This window comes from Peromyscus leucopus, chromosome 1 (genome assembly GCF_004664715.2).
Source record: "Peromyscus leucopus breed LL Stock chromosome 1, UCI_PerLeu_2.1, whole genome shotgun sequence".
Lineage (NCBI taxonomy): Eukaryota > Metazoa > Chordata > Mammalia > Rodentia > Cricetidae > Peromyscus > Peromyscus leucopus.
In genome coordinates this window covers 162,620,813-162,644,627 of record NC_051063.1, presented here as the reverse complement: position 1 = coordinate 162,644,627, position 23,815 = coordinate 162,620,813, and the positions used below count along the sequence as shown (strand labels likewise).

Here is a 23,815-nt window from a genome sequence, read left to right as displayed (position 1 = left end):
CCACTTTATACAGCAGTGGGGGTTGGGCTCGGGGCTTCGATGCGTGCTTGGTAAGCACTGAGGCCTGAGCTACAGCCCCCAGTCTCTGCTTAATGTTTTAAAAGTCACTGGGCGAAAACTTGCTAAGTAGCAGGTACTGTTAAAATACCTCCATGCATCACCCCTGACTCCTCTGAACAGCTGTCTTGGGACAGGGGACAGCATGTGGAGAGGGCTAATCCTAACATATCACAAGCTGGAGTGTGAGCATTCAGCAGGTCCTGCTGGGACACTGGAGTGGATTGCCAGGGCCTGGAAATGTAGCTCCATGGCAGAGTACATGACTAGTATGCACAGGTAGACCTTGGAATATCCACTTAGGAGACAGAGGAAAGTGGATCTCTGTGAGTTCGAGGCCAGCTTGGTCTATATAGTGAGATCCAGGACAGCTGGACCCTGTCTCAAAAAAATTTTTTTAAACAAGCATGCATATATTTCCAGTCCTTCATTCCCAGGGCTGGAAGGTTGGAATGGGTGCGGTGTTGACTGTAAACAGAAGGCTGGAGAAGGGCCTTGGACATGGCTTATCGGGTAAAGGTGCTGGCCTCCAAGCCTCCCCAGGACCCACATGTGGAAGGCAGTTCCTGCAGGTTCCCTTCTCACCTCCACTCACACAGCGTGGCACGCATGCCCCGCCACGCCCCCAATTTTTTTTTTTTTAAGTTTATAGTGGGAAAAAGAACCAGAGGAAAGGGAAAGAGGGGGCTGAGGCGGATTGTCCACCCTGACGACTCTGAGCTTGGAGTAGCGACCCATTCAGCACCACGGAAAGCTCCTCGGCAGGCTGGAGGGAAAACCGAGCCCAGGCCTCTGGGTCCCGCCCCTACGCGGTCGTCTTTTCCACAGGCCCCACCCAGATTTAAAGCACCCACATCCAGGTTTGTTTGGTTTGGTTGTTGTTTTGTTTTTGAGACAGAGCTTCTCTATGTATTCCAGGATGTCCTGGAACTCTCACAGACATCTGTCTGCCTCCTGAGGGCTGGGATTAAAGTTGTGTGTCACACCCACCCCTCACCCAGTTTAAAGACCTTCAGGAAGTCTGGGCCGAAAAAGATGAACAGCCATCCTCCAACAGAAACACGGGACGGCCTGGTGGTGGGGAAGACGACTTTATTGGGGTGTTAGTGAAGAAGCATGGGATGGATTCCGGGGAGCAACACACAGTGGGACCCAGGTGGTGGTCACCTTAAGGAACAATAAATTAACATAAAATAAATTAAGGTGAGGAGGTCCCTTGTAGGGCGGAGCTGGGAACTTTTAAGTGGGGTGGAATTTGGAACTGGGAAAGGGGAAATAAGAATGAATTTGTCAAGTTCTCCCTCCCCCACCGGAGGCTGGGAGTTGGGACTGAGGGCCAGGAAGAGGGCAGTCTGGGCTCAGCGGAAGGCAGCCGGGGTGGGGTCAGGGGGTGGGGTCAGGGTCGTTCCTCCAGGAAGCGGTAGGTGGGGTTCTCATAGCCATGCCGCTGAAGTTCCCGGAGCTGCTGCTCCTCCAGGGTCAGCATGGGGTCCACCTGCAAACAGGGAAGGGCTCAATGCACGGACTGAGCTCACTGCACTCCTAGCCCACCATGATGGCTACACCTCTCACCTCCACCACTCCATGGCTGATGGTCCCGTAGGGCTTCTTCTTCCGTAGAAGCAGCAAGGACAGAACTATGAGTGAACCCCCTCCAGCTCCCATGATCAGCAGACCTGACACAGCCTCTCGGGATACTCCCGTCCCGGCGGGGGCCTGTGGGAGAGGAGTTGAGACCAGGAGTATCACTGAGGCCCACCAGGAGCCAGGGCAGCTTTGGAGGACACAGCCTGGACGCGGACCTCTGAACCCCCGCCCCCCAGGCTCAGCCTCCTCTTACCAATTCATCCCGCTGGATATCTGATGAGTGGAAGGGGAAGCCCCTTGGGACAGATGCATTCACCTGGGGAGCAGATGTCACTACCCTGTTTTATGACCCCAAGGCCCAGGAGGGTATTTCTGCACCCAGCAACACTCAGTCCACATCCCCAGCAAGCTTCCAGAACCTTCCCTCCCGCCAGGGTCCAGAGCCTCATTATCTCGGGAGACTGAGGTCCCGCTTACCTTTTGCTCATACTGCTCCGGTGGGGACAGCTTCTCTTTCCCAGAGGAGGAAGAATCTGGATCTGTGGACCCCACCCCACCCAAGTCACATCTCAGGGGTTCGGACACCTCCAGAGGGGTCAGAAAGGGCACCGACCCCACCCCAGGAGGCCTGGGCTTCCTGCTGTATGCAGGCCTTTCCCCTTATGGCTTAGGGCTCAGTGGGATTTAGTGGCTGGGGTCTCTGCTGTGTGACACTGACCTTTTGGAAGGGTCACTGGGGTGTCTGCCGGCAGGAGGAGACAAGATGATGGGAGAAACGGTCAAGAGAGGAAGTCATGAAAGGAAGCGTAGAGAACCCCCAGGACCAGGAACCCTACAGAGGCCCCACACCCCCAGAGATCCCTCCTTACTCCTCCCCGCCCATTGTGGTGGCACATACCCCCAGACCTTGGAGAATTAGAAAGAAGGTGGCATGCTGGGTACGGTGGTACACACCTCTGCAACCTCAGCACTTGCAAAGCTAGGCCATGAGTTTGAGGCCAGCCTAGGCTAAATGGTGAGTTCTAGGTCAGCCTGAGCTACAGAGTGAGAGCCTGTATCAACAATCTGAGAGCTGAGTTGGGCCTCCAGGCACATGCCTGTCATCTCAGCGACTAGGGACGCTGAAGTGGTAGCATCAAAAGTTCAAGGCCTGCCCGGGCAACTTAGACTGTCTTAGAGGAAAAGCGGGGAGGGCACAGAGGGCTGGCGCTGAGTGGAAGAGCGCTTGCCTAGTGTGCACAAAACCCTGGTTCCTCAACGGCCTCCTCCTTCAGGCCAAGGGCTCCAAGGCTGCAAAGGAACCGAGGCTTGACTCCCAAGGCAGCCAGCCCTTCTGTACCCAGGTTTACTCACCATCCTTGGCTTCCGGAAGCCCACTCTTGTCCTCACTGCTGCTTCCGGGCACAGAGGCCTCCAGCTCACTGGGACCCAAGTGTTCCGAGTGGAGAAGCTCCTCTGAGGGAACATGCAACATGCGGAGAGATGGCTGAGGTGAGTATAACACCACAGTGGTGCAAGCACAGGGCACCCTGGCAGTGGGGGGGGGGAGACGGCAGACGGCAGAGGTGGTGTCCTGGCAAACAGCCCTAAGTGTGACCTGCAAGGTGGGCAGCTGGGGGAAGGTGGCCCCAGCGGGAAGATGGGGGGAGCTAGGCCTGGGACATCTGGAGGGAAGTCACAGCCCACTGAGGGCAATGCAGGGGATGCTTTCTGGTACTCTCGATCTGGTGTAGGCTCAGCTCCCTCTGTTGAATCTGGATTTGACTTGAGACTTACTCTAACAACAGAATATCGGCTCAACAATCCAGGGGTGTAGCTCAGTGGTACACACGCCTAGTGTATAAAAGGCCCTGGGTTCCATTCCCAGTAGTATCCAGTTAGTTAGTTAGTTTCTTTTTGAGACAGGGTTTCTCTGTGTAGCCCTGGCTGTCCTGGAACTGGCTCTGTAGATCAGGCTAGCCTCAAACTCAGAGATGTGCCTGCCTCTGCCTCCCAAGTGTTGGGATTAAAGGTGTGTGCCACCACACTGGGCACTATCCAATTTTTTGAGGTGGGTAAGGCCAATGCATGCCTTGATCCCAACACTGGAGAAGCAGAGGCAGGAGGACTGTGAATTTGAGGCTGGCCTAGCTACATGATGAATTCCAGGTGGCTAGCCTCAGTTACAGAGCAAAACCTTGTCTTAAAAAGCCACTGGGTAGTGGTGGCACACTCCTTTAATCTCAGCACTCAGGAGGCAGAAGCAGGTGGATCTCTGTGAGTTCAAGGCCAGTCTGGTCTACAGAGTGAGCTCCAGGACAGCCAGGACTACACAGAGAAACCCTGTCTCCAAAAAACAAGTAAACAAACAAGCCAAAGGCTGGGGATGTGAGTTATGGGAGAGCATTTGCCTAGCAGACACACAGTCCTGGGTTCCATCTGAAGTACTATATTTAAAAAAAAAAATCTCACCAGGTGTGGGGTTACAAGCCTGTAACCCCAGTACTTGGTAAGCAGAGGCAGGAGGACTGCTCAAAGTTCAAGGCTAGCCTGGTCTACACAGTGAGTTTCAGACCAATCAGTGCTACAAAGACCCTGTCTCAAGAAACAATGAAAAAAATCCAACTGTAAAATGACCTTACCACCAAAAGAACCTGAGCTGAGTCCAGACCAGGGATAAGGACTCCATTTAAATAAGTGCAAAGAAAAAAGGCTCTTAATTAGAACCACCGAGTTCTATTGTGATTTAAGTGAAGAACATGGGGTGGAGGGTTGGGAGTCAAAGCTGGCCCTCAGAGAACTGAACTCCGCACAAAGGCAATGGGCACTCACGGATCTGGGGCCGCAGCTCCTGCGCCAGCTGAGGGTTCTGGTCCAGCAGCCCCAGGCTCTGATTCATCCGCTCTTCAATCACCTGGAGGTGCGTCTGTACCTGTGGGAGTGTGGAGGGTGAGGTGGGCGGTGCCCGGCTGGAGAAGAGCAGGCCGAGAGGGGTTCCATGGAAGCCAAGGAAATAGAACTGTAGACTAGACAGGAAGTGCGGCACAAGGGTCAGACACCCAGCCACGGGAGGCGGTGTGTGTGTGTGTGTGTGTGTGTGTGTGTGTGTGTGTGTGTGTGTGTCCGAGGAAGGAGAGCAGGATCCAAAGAGAAGGAAGAGATGTGTAAGAGCAGGGCCTCTGGGAACCGGAAGCATGTGTGTACCTGAAAGCGCATCTGCTGGGCCTTCTCGGGATCCACGGCGGCCACGTGCTGGTAGTGCCTCAGAGTGTGCCTCTGTTCCTTCTGCTCTGCGCGCAGGTAGCGCCTCAGGGCCGCCAGAACTCGCTCAGCCTGTGGGAGGGAGCAGGGCTGTCTGGGCCGATCCCAGCTCTTCTTCTCAGCGGCTTGCCCTGAGCCCTCCTTCCATACCTGAGGTGGGTCGCCCTGCAGCGCGGCCAGGAAACCTTCCAGGGCAGCTCGCCGCTGGTCGTTGATCAGCGCGACGACTCTGGTGGCGTGGGTCTCCACCAGGCGCTGCCGCTCACCGGACACTTGCTCCTCCAGGGTCTGCAGAATGGACTGGAAGTGCTAGTGAGGGGTGAAACAGTAGGGGAGAGAGGGGGACTGGGGTAAATGTGAGTCGAGGGCAAGCAGGGTGGGCCTCAGTGGGTCTCCTTCCTCCCCGCGCCCATCTGGGGCGGGAGGCTCGATGGAAGGATGGGATGCAGGATCAAGCGGAGTTGGGGCGCGGCTGGCCCACGGGAACCGGCTTGAAGGTGTAGGCTGTAAGATTAGGTGGGAACAATCTGAAAACAGAACTGGTCAACTTAAGGTGTAAGGGAAGCGTCGGGCCGCTCCGATGGAGAAGACAGGCTGGGCCTCCACAAGGCGGATGGGCGAGGCCCGGGACTGGAGGCTGACCTACAGGAGACAGGCTGGGCCTCCAAAGGCGGATGGGCGAGGCCCGGGACTGGAGGCTGACCTACAGGAGTCTCCTTGGGTAAGTTTGCACAAGACAGCGGCAGTGAAGCGGAGCCAAGCAAGAGTTAGGAAGCCGGGTTTCTCAGACAGGGACCCAGAGAAACAGGAGGCTCCATTTGAGAGAGGGGTCCAAAGGCAGCCCTCACAGGGCCTGCTGACAGCGGGCACCAAGCCCCAGGCTCCATCCCCAGCAGGGGCAAATGGGAGGGGGCTGGGGGGGCCAAGGTGAGTAGGAAGGGGTTGAAATGGATGGAGTGGCCCCTGTGGTGGACAGAGGCATGAGTAGGACTCAGAGGAGGACATCCTACCTCATTCAGGGCCTGCCTGTCGGCTTTGGGCAAGTTCTTCGACTGGTTGTCGGCCATGGCCCACTCACGCATCACCTGGGAGTGAGCAGAGGGACTTCAGGATCCCTGGAGCTACCCTGGTCCCACAGGGAGCCCCCCACCCATCTCCAAGGCTCAAGAAGATGAAGATCACCTAGTGCCTCTGGACTTTGGATTCCCAAGAAGGAATAGCCAGAGGATTCTTTTTTTTTTTTTTCTTTTTTTTTGAGACAGGTTCTCATGTAGCCCAGGCTGGTCTCAAACTCATGTGTTTGAGGCTGGCCTTGAATTTCTCATTCTCTTGCCTCAGCCTCTCATGCGTAAGGATTAAGGCACATGCAGTTATGCCCAACCAGCTCCCAGGGAATTTCAAGTGGATTGTGCCATGGACACTAGTGTCTCTAGTGTCTGGTGGCATTTCAATGATCTGCTAGGTGGGTAAGTAATCCAGCGTCATCCTAGAGAGTGGCGTTGGGTACTCTTTCAAGGCGGTGTCAATAAAGAATTTCCCAAGCCTTTAATCCCTGCACTCAGGAGGCAGAGGCTGAGGTAGGCAGATCTTATGAGTTCGAGACCAGCCTGGTCTACAGAGTGAGTTTCAGGACAGCCAGGACTACACAAAGAAACCATGTCTTGAATAAAAAAAGAAAGAAGAAAGAAAGGGAGAGAGAGAGAGAGAGAGAGAGAGAGAGAGAGAGAGAGAGAGAGAGAGAAGAGAAAGAAAGAAAAGAATCTTCCTGTGGAGTCATGTGGTGATGCTGGGTTTCCTGGTATCGTCACCTCATTAATCTGGCGCATCCTACGCTCCTCCAGGTCCATCTTGGCCCTCAGGAAGCCCTCATGCTCGCTGATTTCCCCAGGCATGCCAAAGTAAACATCCACACCATCAGTGGGCCTTGGTGTGGGAGTGCCTGCAAGACAGGGATGAGGCAGGCCAGTCACTTTTCCTCCCCGAGGAGTCCACTTCCCAGGATGCACCAGAGACGAGCAGGCATGCAGTCTAGCCACGGTTGTTATCTGGCATCATGGTTCCAGGCCTGACCTGCGTCGGCAAAGTTCTGGGAGCATTGCCAAAATGAGCCCCCTCTTCCCATCACTCCTTTGCAGTCCCCCCCCCCTTCATCACGGACTAATCTACCTCTACCGTATCCAAAGCCACTGCATCTCTTCCATTTACCCAGTTGTGCCCCTCACTACTGACGCACCCCCACGCTCCCCCAAACTGCCCTAAACACAAATGGTGAAGAGAGCCCAGGAGACTACCTCACCTTTGCTGACCATGGCAGGAGTGTGGGAGCTGGGAGGTGGGACTCTTTCCTTCTCCTCCTCCTCCTCTTCCTCAGCCTGAGGGGGCTCCACGAAGTAATCATCCACTGGCTGAGGGAAGGATTCCACCTCTTCCTCATCCTCACCTCCCTCTGCTCTGCCCCCCAGGGGCCAGGACCGGGTAGAGGGGTCACTGAAGGACAGAAGACTCAGGCAGTAAGATCCCCAGATAGGCTCCCAGGCTCCCATCCCCTGCCTCAAGAGCCATGGGGAGGGGATGGAGAGTCCGCTGTCACTCACCCAACTGCCATCCCGGAAGGGTTGGTAGTGGCCGGAGCGGGGCAGCATACATACTCCACACCTCGGAACCGATCAGAGCCGCAGGGCAAAAGCATGCCAGAGCCGTGCAGGATGAGGCCCTGGGAGCTGCAGGCCTGCAGGAAGACAAGGCCCAGAGACCAGAAGGGCCTGGTTGGAGGGTGTGGACAGGGAGCCTGGAGGCTGTGTTCCAGAAGGGAATGAGAGATCCCTACGTCCCAATCGGAACTCTTGGGTTCTGGAAGGAAGGGCCCAGATTCCTAGGTCCTAGGGTTAGGAGACAGGCAGAATCAGTCTCACCTCCTGCGCCTCCTGATGCCTCCTGCTGGAGCTCTCACACTGGTCCATGCGCTCCTGGTGTAAGAACCGACAGCCTTCAGGCACTAGCAGGGCCTCACTCACGAATTCACCAGCTGGGGAGTGGGAGACACCAGAATCATAATACCCCAGCCCTGCCCTCATCCTCAGGGGTGTCTCTGCCTGACACCCGGACTCATCTCTGGGGGACTCCCACGTCACCTCAGTTCCCGTCCCCCAGCAGGTGACTCACGCAGGCAGTGGAAGGGTACGACCTCACGGTGGGGGTGGGCACATCTGCCGCTTCGGGTCCCACCACACCAGCGCTCCATTGGGATGGCCTGTGCAGCCTGCTCCACGCGAGCTATGTGTAGCTCTGGGTACATCTGTGGGCACCAGGAAGTGGAATCAACCTGCTGCCACCCCAGCTCTCGTTTTGCAGGACTAGGGACCCAACCAGGGCTCCACGCTCGCCAAAGCAAGTGCTCTATCACTGAACTATACGCCCAACCCTCTTTTTATTTTGAAACCGGATCTCGATAAGCGTTCTACACTGGCCTTGAACAGCCCGAGTAAGCCTTCAATTTGCGATCCTTGGCCTCTCCAGCAGCTGGGATTACTATACTCAGCCATTCCCTTGTCAGTTTTCTAGTGTTCATAAGGACCCCCCCCCCCCAGGTCTTCCTCTCTTGTCTAAAGAACTAACAGGTAGCTAAGCCTCAGGTGCCCTCCTTAAGTTCACCATTCTCAGGAGGTCTTGGTGAACGAGGCCGGTTCACGAAACTCAACTTCTCCAAGCCCATTTCTCAGGGCAACCCTGCCCCTCAATCAGGTTTCTTTCTTAAAATAGCCCTCTCTCGTGCCCTGCCTTCCTCTGTTTTGCTTCTAAGTAACTCTTCTCTTTGTATTAGCTCCGCCTTTTCATTTCACGCCTCCTTGGAACCCACTCTCATTGGGCTCCACCGCTTCCCGCATCTTGTTGGTCTAAAGCTCTTTTTATCTAAGCCCAGCCTCTCCTTTGGCCACGCCCACTTACACTCCCACTTTTTCTAAATAGCTCCACAGATTCCTAAGCCTAGCCACTCTTGAGCCGATCTTGATCAGTCGACGTTTTTGCAGTTTTTTCCTCCTCCTAATATCTCAAAATAGGTTCTGCCCTGGCCCCGCCTCGCCTCCTCGCTGGACACAGACCCCGAACTTGCCCAGGCTTCCCAGATCGTCTCACCTCCCTGGACTCGGCCTTTCTCAAGTCTAGCTTCATCAAAGGGCGACCCCGCCCCAGCTTGGACCCACTGACCACTGACCACGCCTCTGGCCGTGGGTCCCGCCCACCTGTCTGCAGTACTCCAGCACTCGCTGCGGGTCCAGGAGACAGCGTCGTGATCGCTGTGGGTCTGGTTCCCAGCGGCCGGTGCGCAGGTCCCGGTGAAGGGTTAGACGCCCACATAGTCCAGCCACCTGAGCTGCCCCTGGAGCCTGGGAGTGGAGGCAGATGGGGCAGTGAGGGGCCGGGGAACACTGGCATGCTGGGTCATCTGGTCCCTTGCTCCCTAAAACCCAGATGGACACCTGCCCCTAGCACCAGATCCTTCTACGCTCTCCTGGGTGGAGGGACCGTTCCCCGGGAAACAGATCCCGTGGGGCGGGAGCGCCCCAGCTCTCCCGTTGCTATGGTGAACCCGGATCCCCACCCCCCGGGTTTCTCGCGGCCTTGTAGCTGAGAAGACAGGCTCCGCCCCCGCCCCTGCTTCTTGGTTCTAGAGCCCGAAGGGGTTAAAACTTGAATCGTGGGGTGGGGGGCAATCCAGGCGTTCTGGCCCCTCCTCCCCGCCCCCCCCCCGTCTCCAGTTCGGGTTCCCATTGAGGGGGTGCAAAGACGAAAGGGCCTGGCTTCCCTGAGGGCCTTGCACATCAGGCCGTAAGGACCAGGGAGCTATATCCGGATTGAGTAGTGGGTGGAGGCCTGGACTCCTGGGTGTTTGGGGGGCAGGGGGCTCATGTGGGTCCAGAGGATACAGGGACCCGGATCCTTAGATCCAAGCGCCTGCTGCCTGGTGGGTCCCACGTTCAGGTGGGCAGGGCTTGTGGCTTTGTCGGCTTAGCAGTGAGCTGGATTTCTAGGGCCAGGGGCTCTTGGAAAGACAGGTCCGACGATGCGGGTGGGAGGGGGCAGGGAAGTGGGACGATGGAGGAGCCCAAGAAAACCTAGAGTTCGGAGAGCATGGGGCAGGCACCTGGCTAAGAAGGACAGCGCTTTCGGCGGTGGCCGTGCCGCGTCCCGGTCCAGAGGCCCGGTCCCGCCCCTTCCCCCATCCCCAGGACCCGGCCGGGCCTCACCTCGGCCGCGCTGGGGCTCCCACCGGCCAGGCTCCCGACGGCGGGCTGCGTGCGCAGAAGCAGCAGCGACAGTGGCAGCAACAGCGGCAGCGGCGGCGGGCCCCGGCGGCGGCCCTGGCCGCGAGCGGCGGGGCTGGCGGGCCCATGTCCGGGCCTCGCGCCCTCACGTCCCCTGCTCTCCCGCCCGGCCCAGCCCGGCCCCAGCGGTGACAGGAGCTCCCAGCGCCACCGCCACCGCCGCTGCCGCCGCCTCCTCCTCCCGCCGCCCCCGGGCTGCGCCGGCGCCGCCAGCCCCGCCCCGCGCCGGCCCCGCCTTCCCGGCCAGGACAATAGCGTGGCGGCTCTGCGCACTGCGAGGCTCGGGAACCCCGGGAGGGAGCCTGCGCCATGCCCCAGCCCCTGGAGATTCCAGGTGTCACACCCCACGTTAAGGCCCAGTCACGAGGCTCAGTCCTGGGCTCAGTCGTTTTGGACTCTGAGCTCTCCCGTGGGACTTCCATCCTCAGCCTTCTCTTCTGGCAAACCCAGACACCCACTATCAGCTTTGTCCTCCTCCAAGGATGCCAGAATCCATCGGAGGGGGGTGGGGGGTGGGGGGTGGGGAGCGGACACGGGACCCCTCCATAAATTCCTCTCTTGAGATCCCAGGAATACAGACCTCCAAAATGTCCCCAGTCAAGAACATAGAAGAGGAGTGTGAACGCATGCCTGTAATCCCAGCACTTGAGAGATGGGGGCAGGAAAAGGGAGTTGGGGGCTAGCCTGCCTACCTGAGACCCAGGCTCAAAAGACAAAACAGTAACTTAGAACTGGTCTCCTCTAGGCCTCTTCTGTCTCGGGATCAGAGAGAGACCAAGTCTCCCGCCCTTTCATCCTCAGACCTAGGAATTCAGTCTTCCTGCCCTAATTGCCAGGTGTCTGGACCTTCAAATTCTCCATCCAAAAACCCTTTCTTTAAAGATGACTTAGGTCAGGTGCTGAGGACCACGGTGTGGAGCCCCGCATTCCCACTCACTCTAAGGGCTCACTGTTTTGTCTCTCAAGTAAGTGTAGAATGTTCTCTTTTCCCTGACCAATGGAGGCAACCCAGCTCTGTGTGGACATCTAGGTGTGTGTCTTGTGGGAACCTGCCCACATTCGTCTGTCTTTTTGTTTTCAACTGTGTGTGCATCAGTGTGGGTGTGGGTGAGGCAGGGGTGTGTTATTAAAAAAGTCTAAAGTAGGGTGGTGATGTACACCTGTAATCCCAGTGAGTGAGTGTGGGGGCTGAGGATGGAAGATCAAGAGGTCCAGGTTAAACTCTACTGAGAGAAGAATCAGTGGTTAAAACACTAGCTGCTCTTCTGGAAGACCCGGGTTCAGTTCCCAGTACCCACACCGTCTGTAACTCCAGTTTCGGGGGATCTATCACCCTCTTCTGGCCTGGGGGACCAGGAACATAAATGGTGCACAGAAATACATGCCGGCAAAACACCCACACAAGTAAAACAAAAGTAAGAAGTCTTTAAAAAACAAGAAGAAATGAAAGTGCCTACAGTAGTAAGCAGCTAGCAAGACCTGAGAAAGGACTTAGGACTCTACTCATGACTCCCCGCTGCTAGGGTGGAGGGAGGGCTATAGGACAATTGTCATGGGCCTCTTCATTCATGGAAAACCCAAGAAGACTCCTCCAAGCACACTTGCCTCTTTGCCTTTTTTTCTAATTAAACATAAATATTCTTAGCCCAAGAATCCCCTTTTATCCCTTTTTTTCTTATTTATTTGTGTTTAAAGATTTATTTATTAAGTATACAGTCCTCTGCCTGCATGTACACCTGGAGGCCAGAAGAGGGCACCAGATCCCACTAGAGTTTGTAGTGAGCCACCATGTGGTTGCTGGGAATGGAACTCAGGACCGCTGGAAGAGCAGCCAGTGTTCTTAACCTCTGAGCTGTCCCTCCACAGACACACACACACACACACACACACACACACACACACACACACACACACACACGCCTTTATCTCTTTTATTCTCACCCCATCTCCACTCCTTGGATTTAATCCTTTCTCTGTCTTCAAGGAAGGAATCAAGAGAGTGGTCATTCTGAGTTCTCATAGAATGAGCAGCCATATTGGCTATACTTTTATTGGCCAAAGTTCCCCTCCCTGGGAAAGCCAGGACTGGGTGTGGGGAATTATTTCTTTCATCTTGACTTGTCTTGTGCTATCATTATTCTTGCTGCAGATGGCCATTTTCAAATATCTTCTCTACTGGCTAGAAACGCCTTCCATCCATGCCCTAACTCCCATCTCCTCCCGTCTTCTGTCCCTCTGCAAAGAGTTTAGTCGCCATCTTGAATGTCTTTCTCACGGGAGAATAAATGGGTAAAGTGGTCATATTGCTCCCGCTTGGAGCATCCGTTTTGGCTGAGCTGACTCTGCATCAATGATGCTGACATTGTTCCCCTCCTTTGGTACTCCATTTTGGAGGAATAGGTCATCAACTTGTCCTGATTTCTCAGAAAGCTGGACAGGACATGACGGCAGGTCGAAGATCTCAAGACTCTTCAATTAGAGAGATGTCTTCACACGTGAGTCTGGAGACGCTGGTGGCTGGGTGGAGACAAGGTAGCGTAGGGGAAGGGGGGAGTCCCAGAGCTCAAATCTGGGGGTCCAAAGGATGTGGGTTTCATGTAGCTGGTGAAAGCGCGGGGATGAGGCGTGGTGAGGTAACCGGCCCGTGCTCTGTACAGTCTGCAGGGGGGTATTAAGTCCAGGTGTGGCTTGAAGTCATAGTAAGTAGGAGTCCCTGGCAGTCCAATCGGAGAGGAGGGTGGCAAGAAGAGGCCTCCTCCAGGGGCTTCCCCAAGGCTAAGGCTCACACTGACTCCTCGAACCTTGTAGTAACCGTTGGTTGGATCCTGGGGAAGAAGTGAGACTTGGTAAAGAATGTGAGGGTATAAGAAGGCAAGAATCATGGGTGGACAGACACACGGAGCTACAGACAGACCTAGAGAGAGGCATGAAGGCAGAAAGCAGAAAGAGCAGGAGCAGAGACTCTGAGACAGAGAGAGCTAGGCACATAGACCGGCAGAGACAGGAGAAGTGTTGACTTCCTAGAACAAGCAAGGTCGGGCTGAAGTTGGGGGAGGAGGGAGAGAGGGAGGGAGAGAGGGAGGGAGGGAAGGAGGAGGCAAAGAGGGAGGGTAGATTTCAGGTCAAGAGAAAGGCATGGTCAAGTATAGACAAGAGGCTTTAGCTGGGGCTAGGGATGTAGTTCAGCTGGTAGAACGCTTGTCTAGCATGCTCAAGACCCTCGGTTCGATTCCCAGCTCAGTGTGGTGGCACATGCCTTTAATCCCAACACCCAGGAAGATAAGCAGGAGGTCAAGATCATTCTTGGCTACAAGCGCAGTTTGAGGCTAGCCTGAAATACACGAGACTCTATCTCAAAGAAAGTCAGGGAGGGGCTTTAGAATGGGGGCCAGGGTTGGAACCAATGCCTCTATCCTGAGATAGGACTTCAAAGCGGGACTGTCTTTGGGGAATGTGATGCTAGGGTGGGACCTAGTTGGAGGAAGGCAGGCAGGCTCCTGGCTGGCAGAGAGCAGCCAGAGGGACACCTAGAGGCATGAAACATGGCTGACAGGGAAAGAAGGCCTGGAGACCAAGGAGAAGTGATAACACAAGCCGAGGCTGTGGAGCCTGTGCCCCGGTGAGCTGGCTCAGGAGAGTCCAAGGTAGCTCTTTTTTTTTTTTTTTTTTTTTTTTTTTTCAAGACAGGGTTTCTCTGTGTAGCCCAGGCTGTCCTGAAACTTGCTCTGTAGACCAGGCTGGCCTCAAACTCACAGAGGTCCTCCTGCCTCTGCCTCCGAGTGCTGGGATTAAAGGCGTGCGCCACCAGCTGGCAAAGGTAGGTCTGAAGGCGAGAGAATCGAAAGAGGAGGACAGCGGCGGCAGAGCAGCAGCCAAGTGTGGTGCTGAGGTGGGAATCTGGTTTGTAATCCCAGCACTCCAGGGGCTGCAGGAGGAAGACCGCCCGAGTCCAGAGCCACCCTGTCTCCACAGAGATTTTAAAAACCTGTGAGTGGGAGGAGGTGGAGACTCAGTGACTGATGGTGACCCCCCCACCCCCCCAGTACTCACCGTTGTCTCCAGAGCCTCCTTTTCATCAAGAATCAAGTCACTGTGCTCAGTGTGCACAATGGGACCCTGAGGTAGGAAAAATAACACAGGCACTGGTCAGAAGATCATCCTATTCCCCTGCCAGATCCCAAAGGCCTTCCTTTGGAGGCAAGGCTGAAGGAGAGACATGAAGGCTAGACTTAAGATAATAAAGAAGGCTGTGAGGGCATACGGAGCAGAAAGGATACCTGGTCAAGGTATCCTTTGCAAACATATTTGCAATTGTGGGGATACTGTGGATCTAGGGTCATCATATTTAAGACAGGAACCAAGCTGGGTACAATGGTGCAGGCCTTTAATCTCAGCACTCAGGAGGCAGAGGCTGGAGGATCTCTGATTTGGAGTTTATGGAGTGCTGGGAACCGAACCGAGGCCTTGAGCATGCTAGACAAGCATTCTACCGGCTGAACTACATCCCTAACCCCAGTTAAAACCCGTTGTCTATACTTGATCATGCCTTTCTCTTGACCTGAAACCCACCCTCCCTCATGTCCCCCTCACTCCCCAACTCAGCCAGGCCTTGCTTGTTCTAGGAAGCCAGCCTGGGCTACAGAGCGAGTTCCAGGACAGCCAGGGCTACACAGAGAAACCCTGTCCCAAACAACAGCAAAAGGGCTAGGGCTATACTTGAGCTTGAGAACGGGTTAGACTAGGTTGTTATTTTGGTCTGGACGCAGAGTCGCATGGACACCCAGTGTCTCACCCGGTCTTCTCTGCTGCCTGTCTCCTCCTCGGGGCCACGTGAACTGGAGCCGTCACTGCTTCCTGGGATCCGGACCAAGTTCTTTTTCTTGGAGAAAGAGCCTGAGGCCCAGGACGGTGAGAGGCAAGTGAGGTCATATTTTGTGAAGACCGATACTTGGGAACAGAGCTGACTGGGCAAAATGGGCTAGGAAGGCTGGAAACCAAGGAGAACCCCGGCCTGGGAGAGATGGAAGGAGATGGGGGGGGGGGCCCTGAGGAAACTGCAGCCAGGGAACTTGAACCTGGGATAAGTTGAACCCTGTGCAAGCTTAGGGAGCCAGGAATGGAGCCAAGTCCCAAGGCCAGGCTGATACTTGCCATGGCGCCAGCAGCAGAGGACCACTCCAGTGATGACCATAAAGAGCGTGGTGGCTGCGGAGACTGCTCCAGCCACAATCCGCACAGTGGGCAGCAAATCTGTAAGGAGCAGGTGGGATGTCCTCAGAGGGCTGATCTGAAGGCGGCTAACAGGGAAATGGGCTCGGGGCTTGGGTGTGGGACCCCTGGGTTCAAAAGGCTGCCAAGTTTGGGATCCCCAGATTTGCAGTGTGCTAGGTTTGGTGTCGAGGACTGGTGAATTTGGGGAGTCACAGTTGAGATCCCCCTGGCCAGTCACACCTGTAATCACAGCACTTGGCAGGAGGGCTGCCGGTAGTTCCAGGCCAGCTAGGGCGAGCTGAGACCCCAGCTCAATAAACAAAACACCAATAATAAACAAACAGGGCTGGCAAGACGGCCCAATGAGTAAAGGTGCTTACTACCAAGCCTAAAGGCCCGAGTTCAATCCCGTGGACCCACAAGATGGAAGGAGAGAACTGACTCCTACAGAGTTGTCTTCTGACTTCTACATATGCACTGTGTCAGGAGTACGCCCCTCCATAAACAAACAAACAAACAAACAACTAAATAAATAAATGTAAGCAAGCACCCTAACTTTAGGGTTGCTTAGAACTTGAGAGCTGGGGCTGGAGAGATGGCTCTGAGGTTAAGAACACTGGCTGCTCTTCCAGAGGTCCTGAGTTCAATTCCCAGCAACCACACGGTGGCTCACAACCATCTACAATGAGATCTGGTGCCCTCTTCTGGCCTGCAGGGATACATGCAGACAGAACACCATATATGTAACAAATAAACCTAAAAAAATAAAAATAAATAAATAAAAACGAAAAAAACTTGAGAGTCTTCTATTTTCCAATTTCCCAGATTTGTGGGTTCCTAGTATGGAATAGCCTTTCCACTTAGGGCTCTGTATTTGAGAGAATTTCTTGATCTTTGGGTCTTGTGATTCAAGAAATTCATACTTTTTTTTTATAGTAATATTTAGTTTTATTACAGAGTTTTTGGCGAAAGTGAGAGTAAGGTCTTGCCAGTTGAAGTGGCCAGTCCAGTACTGAAGTGAAAGTAAAGAAATTAATAAGGATGGGTTTTTTTATTTTTATTTTTTATTACACTTCAAATGTTACTGTTTGTACATATATGTGGGGAGGGGCATACTACAGTGTAGGAATGGAGGTCAGAGAAGAACTTTTGGGTATTGGTTCTCTCCTCCACGTGGGTTCTGAGGGCTGAACTGGGGTCATCGGGCTTGGTGGCGAGTGCCTTTACCTGCTGAGTCATCTCACGGACATAGTTTAGAGACTCACTAGGTTTGGGGAGTCTTTGCATTTGGGAACCTTATGGTTTGCTGGCTTCAGTCTTGGGAATCGCTGTGTTTGTGGGATTCGGAATCCCCAGGTTTCGGGTCTTTGGGTCAGTAACTCACCTCTACGGCTCAGGTGGACCTGTGTTCGCCCCTCACCCAGGCGGTTCCTGGCGGTGCAGTTGAAGACCCTGGTAAAGTCGGACTCCTGGGTCCCGGAAATGTGTAGCACAGAAATAAGACCTGGGCCCTGTCCTCCCTCCACTTCCGGGACTGAGAAGGCCTCCACCAGAAACCTGCCTAGTGAACCTGACTCCAGGAAGCCCTCGTCCCAAGACCAAACCTGGGAGCCAAAAGAAAAGGGAATTAATTAGAAGCCTGGGGAAGCATAGAGGAGCTGGTGGGGTGTGGGAGACGTCAGTGTCAGGAGTGGGAGGGTGGATATTAGGGATGGTGTGTCAGAGGGGTGAGGGCTCTTTTCCTTACCACGGAGTCCGGGGCGGGAGAAGCAAACACCACACACTGGAGGCGAGCAGGGCCCCTCAGGAAGGCTGGCGCAGGGTGAGGGGCCGTCACTACCGGGGGAGCTGGAATGGAAACTCTGCACCATGAAGCAGAGGTCTCGACCTCCCCAAACCCAGTTCTGAATGGGGCGAGGTCAGACCTGGTCACTGTGGTTTCACCCTTGAAAAACCAGGCCACACCACTCTACAGACTAGGATAGACCTGTCCCCCCCCCCCCCCCCCACACACACACACTTCAACAGTTCCAGCTCCAAACCTCAGTCCCACAGCCTATAACTTCCTTCCTGGGCCACGCCCTCTCGGCCCACCCCCTACTCCGAGACCCTTGGGGTCTCTCACCATTCACTGTCAACCTCGCCTGCGCGGTGCCGCCTCCCAGACCGGAGCGCCGCGGCTCAGCCCTGCACACATAGTCGCCCGCATCCTCCAGCGCCACGGATGGGAGATGCAGTGTGGGCCCCGAGCTCAGCACCTGGCACAGGGAAGGGGCATCAGAGACAAGACTCGGGGAGGAATCCCAGCCCACTTCCAACTACCGCCCCAGGTCCCAAATCGGACTTCACCTGAGAGCTGCCGAGGCGGGTCCAAGTAATCCGTGGAAGTGGGTTCCCTCGCCAGGCACAGCTGAAGGAGGCGTCTTTCCCTACGTCCACGGACACGGACTTTGGCTTTGCCTGCAGAATAGGTCCATCTGGAGGAGAGAGAGGAGTGGGGTGGAACGAGCCCCTGACACAGGATCCGCCAGCTACTCCAAAACACTAGCAGGTACAAGTGTGGGTCTCCGGGCAACACCCGCCACCTAAGTCCGCCACCACAAACCCCGCCCCGCCTCGCTTAGAGGTTGATCTGGCCCAGCCAAACCTCGCCCTGCTCCCTGCTCTAGCCCCGCCACCGAGCACAGCCACGCCCACCTCGGCCACACCCACGGCCCCGCCCCTGCTCACACAGCACTTCCAGCGCGGTGCTTCGGTTGGCGCTTCCCACCGCATTGCTGACCTCGCAGGACACCGGCTCTGTCAGGAACGTGGCGTCTGCTACGACCTCCAACCGTGGCCCACGTGCCCCGAGCACCGGGGATCCCCCCTTTGCCCACCTGCGGAGACAGTGGCGATATTAATATAGCCCATCCTATCCCTCCTCAAGATCCCATACCCTGCTAGAGACAAAGGGCGTTTGTCGTCACCTGTAACCGGTGACAGGAGGCTGGGCAGTGGCTTGACACCGGAAAGTCACCTTCTCTCCCTCCTGCACAGTCTGGGGCTCAGCAGACAGAGTCACCACTGGGGGATCTGTGAGAGGAAGGCAGGGAGGAGCTGGGCTTTCGGTACCGATCCCCCAGGTATCTCAGGGTGTCCTCCTCCTGCCCTCGCCAGCTGGGTCAGACCCAGGAGTCAGGCCCACCCGGGTCTTTCCCGGACCACCTGCACTCACACTGAAGGATCAGTGTAACGGCTGTGTCCTTCCCCGTGGGCAGGGCCTGGCTCCGGGCTCTACAGATCAAGGTGGCTCCATCATCGTGACTGGAAGGCGTCAGGAATAAGGTGTTTTCCACTGTCCCAGTGGTCTTGTCCTTCAGTGTGGTCTGGAGGTGATCGATAGGCAATAATTATTTCTTTTCTTTTTTGGACAGGGTCTCACTTTGGAGCCAAGGCTGGCCTTGAACTCATGACCCTCCTGCTGCAGTCTCCTGAGTGCTGGGGTTACAGGTGTGTATTACCACACCACATACGGTTTCATCTATAGCTTACACGGGTAGTGCTTACAATGTATTGGATACTTTTAGACATTTACATGCTTTATTTAATTCTCTATATTATCCTAGGAGGTACTGCTACTATTTTCCCCATTGTATAGACAAGGAAACTGAGAGACAGGGAAGTTAAAGACCACAGACAAGAGCAAGCGTTAGCACATGACTGAGCCGGGAAGTCTGGCTCTTGACCTGAATCATATTTCAACCCTGAATGGCTGCCATTCTCCCTTTAGTGATCAAAGTGGACCTTGAGTCTCACTGAGTGAACAAAGAATGGCAAAGAGATTTAAACCTGGTGGAAGGTGGTCCCATCCAGCCGGATCCCATCCCGGAACCACAGTAGTTCAGGGGCAGGTTGGGCATCCCCTCGACTCCGACAGGTCAGATTCCCAGGAACTCCAGCAACCAGAGACACTTCGGGGCCACCGAGAACCTGGGGGGGTTCTGGAGGGACTGTGTGGCAGATCTGGGGTCAGAACTGCATCCTGGAAGCAGAGCCTCTGATCCTCTCCGCTCCACCCACCACTCTCCTAGGGTTCCTAGACCTCCCAAGTAGTCCTCCACTCCCCACCCACCCCCACCCCACCCGGCTCCCAAAGCACAACGGGCTGGGTCCTCACCCATCACATGCAGCTGGGCAGGCCGTGATCGGAGGCCCACTTGTGAAGCCTGGCACTCATACGTTGCTTCATCTTCCAGTTCCACAGGCTTAATGTGGAGGTCATGATGGCCACTGGCTGCATTCCCTGATATCCAGTACCGGGACCACCCTGAAGACAGAAGAGACCATACATAATTCTGAACTCCTGGCCTCAAGTCTCCATCTCCAGAATCCCACCTCAGGGAGCAGAGTCAGAACACATTCCACGCTAAAACACCATTAACACATCCGGGCTGGGGGCAAGTGTGGTGGTGCACATCTTTAAATCCCAGCACTTGGAAGCATGAGGCAGACATATCTCTATGAATTCGAGGCCATCCTGATCTGCATAGGGAATTTAGGCTGGCCAGGACTACATACTGAGACACTGTCTCAACAACAACAACAAATAAACAACAACAAAACAACAAAAAAAGCCGGGCGGTGGTGGCGCACGCCTTTAATCCCAGCACTCGGGAGGCAGAGGCAGGCAGATCTTTGTGAGTTCGAGGCCAGCCTGGTCTACAGAGCGAGATCCAGGAAAGGCACAAAAAACTACACAGAGAAACCCTGTCTTGAAAAACAAAAACAAAAACAAAAACAAACAAACAAACAAAACAAAAACAAAAAAAGCTAGAGGGAAAAGCTGGGTCCAGAGAGATTCTAAGCCTCCTGCCAATTTATAGTCGCCACAAATTTGGGAGTGAAAAAATCAGAAAGGAATACAAGAAAGCAATTCCCATCAAAGTTAGCTTAAGCCAGGTGTGGATGGTGCATGCTTGTGATTCCAGCACTCAAAAGGCTGAGGCAGGAGGATCTCGAGTTTGAAGCCAGCCTGGGCTACAGAGGGAGACCCCCAACTCAAAGAAGGAAACAAAACAAATAACCAAGAAAAAAATTAGATAAAACACTACCTTTCGCCAACCACAGAGGAAAGTTAATGGGGGCGGGGCTTCTGAAAAGCTCACAATAGCGTGTGCATTAATTACATGTAATTATTGGTAAACTATCTACGCATTTATATGATGTTTTAGAATAAAAATGATAGTCCCTAAACACAAGAAATCACATCCCCCGCAAAAAACAATCATTTTAAAACTCGGGGTTCCCAAATGTTCACTGGGAGGCCACCCACCAATCTCCAAAGTAGAAACTGTCAGAGGCAGCCCATGCCCAGCCCCCCGCCATGCTGCCAGCCCTTCCCAGAGTGGAGACCAGACTCACCTGGAAGGTCTCTTTCGCCCCCTAGAGCCAGCCCATCCTTAGTCCACTGCACGAGCCCCCGGTAAGCGCCCAGAGCACAGGGTAGCCGGGCTTCCTCCCCCAGCAGCACCACCACGTCCTCTGGCTGTTGCAGGAAATGGGGCGATGGGCCTAGGAGAAGAGGGGACGGTACAGCTGTGCTTAGGTCAAGAATCCCCTTATGCAGGACCCAGGGGGTCCAGTCTCCAAAGCCCTCCTTCCTCAGATTAGAAGCCCTGGCTTCTAATCTCTCACACCCAGGAGTAGGCGCCCTTAGCTACTTTTCCCAATAAAGGCGGACAGATAACCCTCCCTGCTCCCTCCGGGGGTACCTGCAAGTCCTCTGAAGCAACAGAGGAGGGCGAGGAGGGCGGGACCCAGCATTCCGAGTGTGTGTACCCCAAGATCCCGCAGACTTAGGGCTGCACTGGTCCCCTCCAACTTCTTCCTCGACAGCACGCCTCTCACCACGCTGGACTGGAACCCCTCTCTGCACCCCACTCTCCCCACCCCAGGCTGGAAGATCCTATGTCTGGCTTGGAGTCCCCGAAATCTGGCTCATCCGCCGCCTTCGATGCTCAACACCGCGGGTTGCACGCCCTAGGTCTGCGAGACCCGCGGGAGGGCGGGATCCTACTCGTCCCGCCCCCTGGATGCCCGCCCTCTTCCCATTGAGAAACTCCGGCCGCTTGAGTGCCGAGACTGTGGGCGCTCCGGCTCGCGGTTCGCGCAGCAGGAGGGCGCCCCTGTGTTATCAGGGGGTCTGAGAGCTGGACCACCTGGATCCAAGGAGGGGACCCTGTTCGAGTTGGACACCTGCGCCCTACTGAGGCTGAAGGGGAGGGCGGGCACGAGGAGGAGGAGGAGGAGGAGAGAAGAGAGTGGAAGAAACTTGCTCAGCCCGGACTCAGGAGGGACTGAGCTGAGTGGAAACCGAGCTATAAATGGGAACCCCTGGGACTTCGCCAGTTTCCGTGCCCTGGGGAGGCGGGGCCCAGGCTCCCGTGAGCCTGCGGGTCGAGGAGAGGGCAGTCAGGTGTTGAAGAACTACTTGGGAACCATGAGAAAAGAGGGATTCAGCTCCCCACTTCCCCAAATACCCACCCCACCCCCGCGCTGCCTGGTTATCGCTACAAGCCTAACACACCCTAAGATGTAGGAATCCAGCCCCGCCCCCCGAGTTCCTCTTTTCCCAGAACTCAGCAGTACCCAGCCATCCCCTCTCTCAGTCTAGCGGTCCCGGGCCGCTCAGAGTGGTTGCTGGGCGACGGCTGGGAGGCGGCGGTACTCGGGCTCTGGCGGGCAGGGAGGCTGGGAACCGCGCAGCTTGTCCTGACAGCTCCGGGGCAGCCCAGCTGGGGCGTTCCCACGCTGCGCAGCTGGCGGAGCAGGTGGGAGGGACCCTGAGCTTACTAAAGGGGCGCGCTGGGGGCGGGGGGGGGGGGAGGCTGAGGTCCCAGGTCTGACATTCCTGGACCTATCAGAATTAAATGACCTTGAGGGCTCAGACTGGTGTGTCTAAATGTCAGAGGGTTGGCCTTCAGGGAGAGGGCGGTTCAGACCTCTGCTGGCTGAGAAGCTGGTGGACCTTGCAGTCTGCAGTATGGCGCAGTTGGGCCAGGTTCGGGATATCTGGTCTTAAGTCTTAGAGCTACTGGATTTAACAACCAATCTCATTCTCACTCACTCCCACTGGCCCGGGAGGATTGGAAAACCAACAGACGGAACAGCTGTGCTGAGTCCTATAGGAGTGTCGGGGAGGGGGCTGGGGGGCTGGAAAAGAAGGTCCTGGGGTTCTAGCTCTGGGGGAATCTGGACTCCCGGCTTCTGTGTTTTGAAATAGGACAGGCTTGAGTCTTGGGGAGGAAGTCAGGTGACGAGGCTGTTTTCCAGACACCTGATATAGCTTCCCTTTCCTGGCACTCTGGGGCCACCGGCATGGAAAAATGGAGAGCCTGGAGTCCCCAGAGCGTTCGGAGAAGGAAAACAGCCAAGGTTGAGTGTAGAAGGTGTGCACTAATTAAAGGTTCCAGCAACTGACAGCTCTACACCTTGGCCTCCAAGGGTACCATCTGGTAAAGGCCCCGTGGCAGACCCTTCCTCGGTTGGGTCTGTATGCAATCCGTTTCCCAGGAGGTGCTGAGGGGCTAGAGAAGGGAATGAGGAAGGAGAGTGATGAATCAATAATGGGGATGGGTGGGAGAGAAAGACCAGAGGGCTCAGCCTTGGTAGATAGCTGGGGGGGGGGGGGCAGGCCAGATGCCTGGGCCGCCTCCTGGAGGAGGAGCCGTGGTGGGGTAGGAGATTTGTAGGGAAGACAGAGGGGGGATGGGGGGTTGGAACAGTTGCAATTCCTTCAGGAGATAAGCAGGCAGAAGGGGCTTATCCCTGGCGGAAGCAGCTGTGCACCCGGGTTGGGAAGGCAGGCCAGCCAACATATGGTTCTAAAATTCAAGGATCAGAATCAGGCCTAGAGCCAGGGAACTGCATAAGAAAGGCACGGAGATAGGCTGACGGCACGCTGTAGATACTGAGTTCCTGTTACTGAGTGACAGTGGGGGAGGGCAGTAAGAGTGACAGGAATGAGAAGAGGAGGGAGAAGAGGGGGGGCGGAGGAGGAGGAATCAAAGAGATGGAGAAGAATAAGAAGATAAATCACCTTGGCTGGAGAGACACACAGAGAAAGGAGGAATGGCATTAGAACAGGACCCTCACACAGCCTTGGGACTCAGATGTTCCGGCTCCCAGAGACCCCACTCTGTGTTTAACTGTGTCACCAGATTTGCCCACACCGAGGTCTGTGGACACAGTCCTACCAGCTGCCCCAGTACCAGACATTCCAAAAATGTTCACAGATGGAAATCCACCCTCACCGTCCCTGGAACACCCACACTCTCACACCCACATGCACACAGTTGGCTTCCCTCTCTCCCACAGTCTCGTGGTTTCAAACACACTCTTGCACTTTCACCAGC

At 55.3% G+C, this 23,815-nt stretch overlaps 2 protein-coding genes across 2 annotated transcripts; both read right to left on the bottom strand.

The window, feature by feature from the left end:
• Window positions 1-1,132: 1,132 nt before the first annotated feature.
• Window positions 1,133-10,568, bottom strand: Aplp1 (amyloid beta precursor like protein 1; the record flags this gene model as incomplete). The annotated part of the gene is made up of 17 exons (XM_037209934.1): window positions 1,133-1,552; window positions 1,630-1,773; window positions 1,898-1,960; window positions 2,122-2,183; window positions 2,363-2,389; window positions 2,998-3,099; window positions 4,456-4,555; window positions 4,828-4,956; window positions 5,035-5,193; window positions 5,895-5,969; window positions 6,693-6,823; window positions 7,181-7,371; window positions 7,479-7,612; window positions 7,797-7,909; window positions 8,047-8,179; window positions 9,126-9,269; window positions 10,131-10,568. Coding segments are annotated over 17 exons (2,244 nt in total), but the record flags the coding sequence as incomplete, so codon positions are not given.
• A 1,646-nt stretch (window positions 10,569-12,214) lies between these two features.
• On the bottom strand, window positions 12,215-21,867 carry Kirrel2 (kirre like nephrin family adhesion molecule 2). The gene is made up of 15 exons (XM_028855279.2): window positions 21,173-21,867; window positions 20,823-20,972; window positions 19,579-19,728; window positions 19,251-19,411; window positions 18,637-18,787; window positions 18,389-18,494; window positions 18,150-18,298; window positions 17,769-17,896; window positions 17,545-17,677; window positions 17,167-17,267; window positions 16,804-17,023; window positions 15,360-15,458; window positions 15,001-15,101; window positions 14,259-14,324; window positions 12,215-13,033 (listed from the first exon to the last, which is right to left on the bottom strand). The coding sequence occupies exons 1-15, from the start codon at window positions 21,222-21,224 to the stop codon at window positions 12,698-12,700; spliced, it is 2,103 nt and encodes a 700-aa protein (XP_028711112.1). The 5' UTR covers window positions 21,225-21,867; the 3' UTR covers window positions 12,215-12,697.
• Between the last annotated feature and the right edge of the window lie 1,948 nt (window positions 21,868-23,815).

Coding starts and splice junctions, on each gene's coding strand:
- Kirrel2 (XM_028855279.2), bottom strand. CDS start 21,224: ATGCTGGGTCCCGCCCTCCTCGCCCTCCTCTGTTGCTTCAGAGGACTT. Junction 19,412..19,578: donor TGCCCAGCTGCATGTGATGG/GTGAGGACCCAG, acceptor TCTGCCACACAG/TCCCTCCAGAACCCCCCCAG. Junction 14,325..15,000: donor CAGGCAGCAGAGAAGACCGG/GTGAGACACTGG, acceptor TTCCTACCTCAG/GGTCCCATTGTGCACACTGA.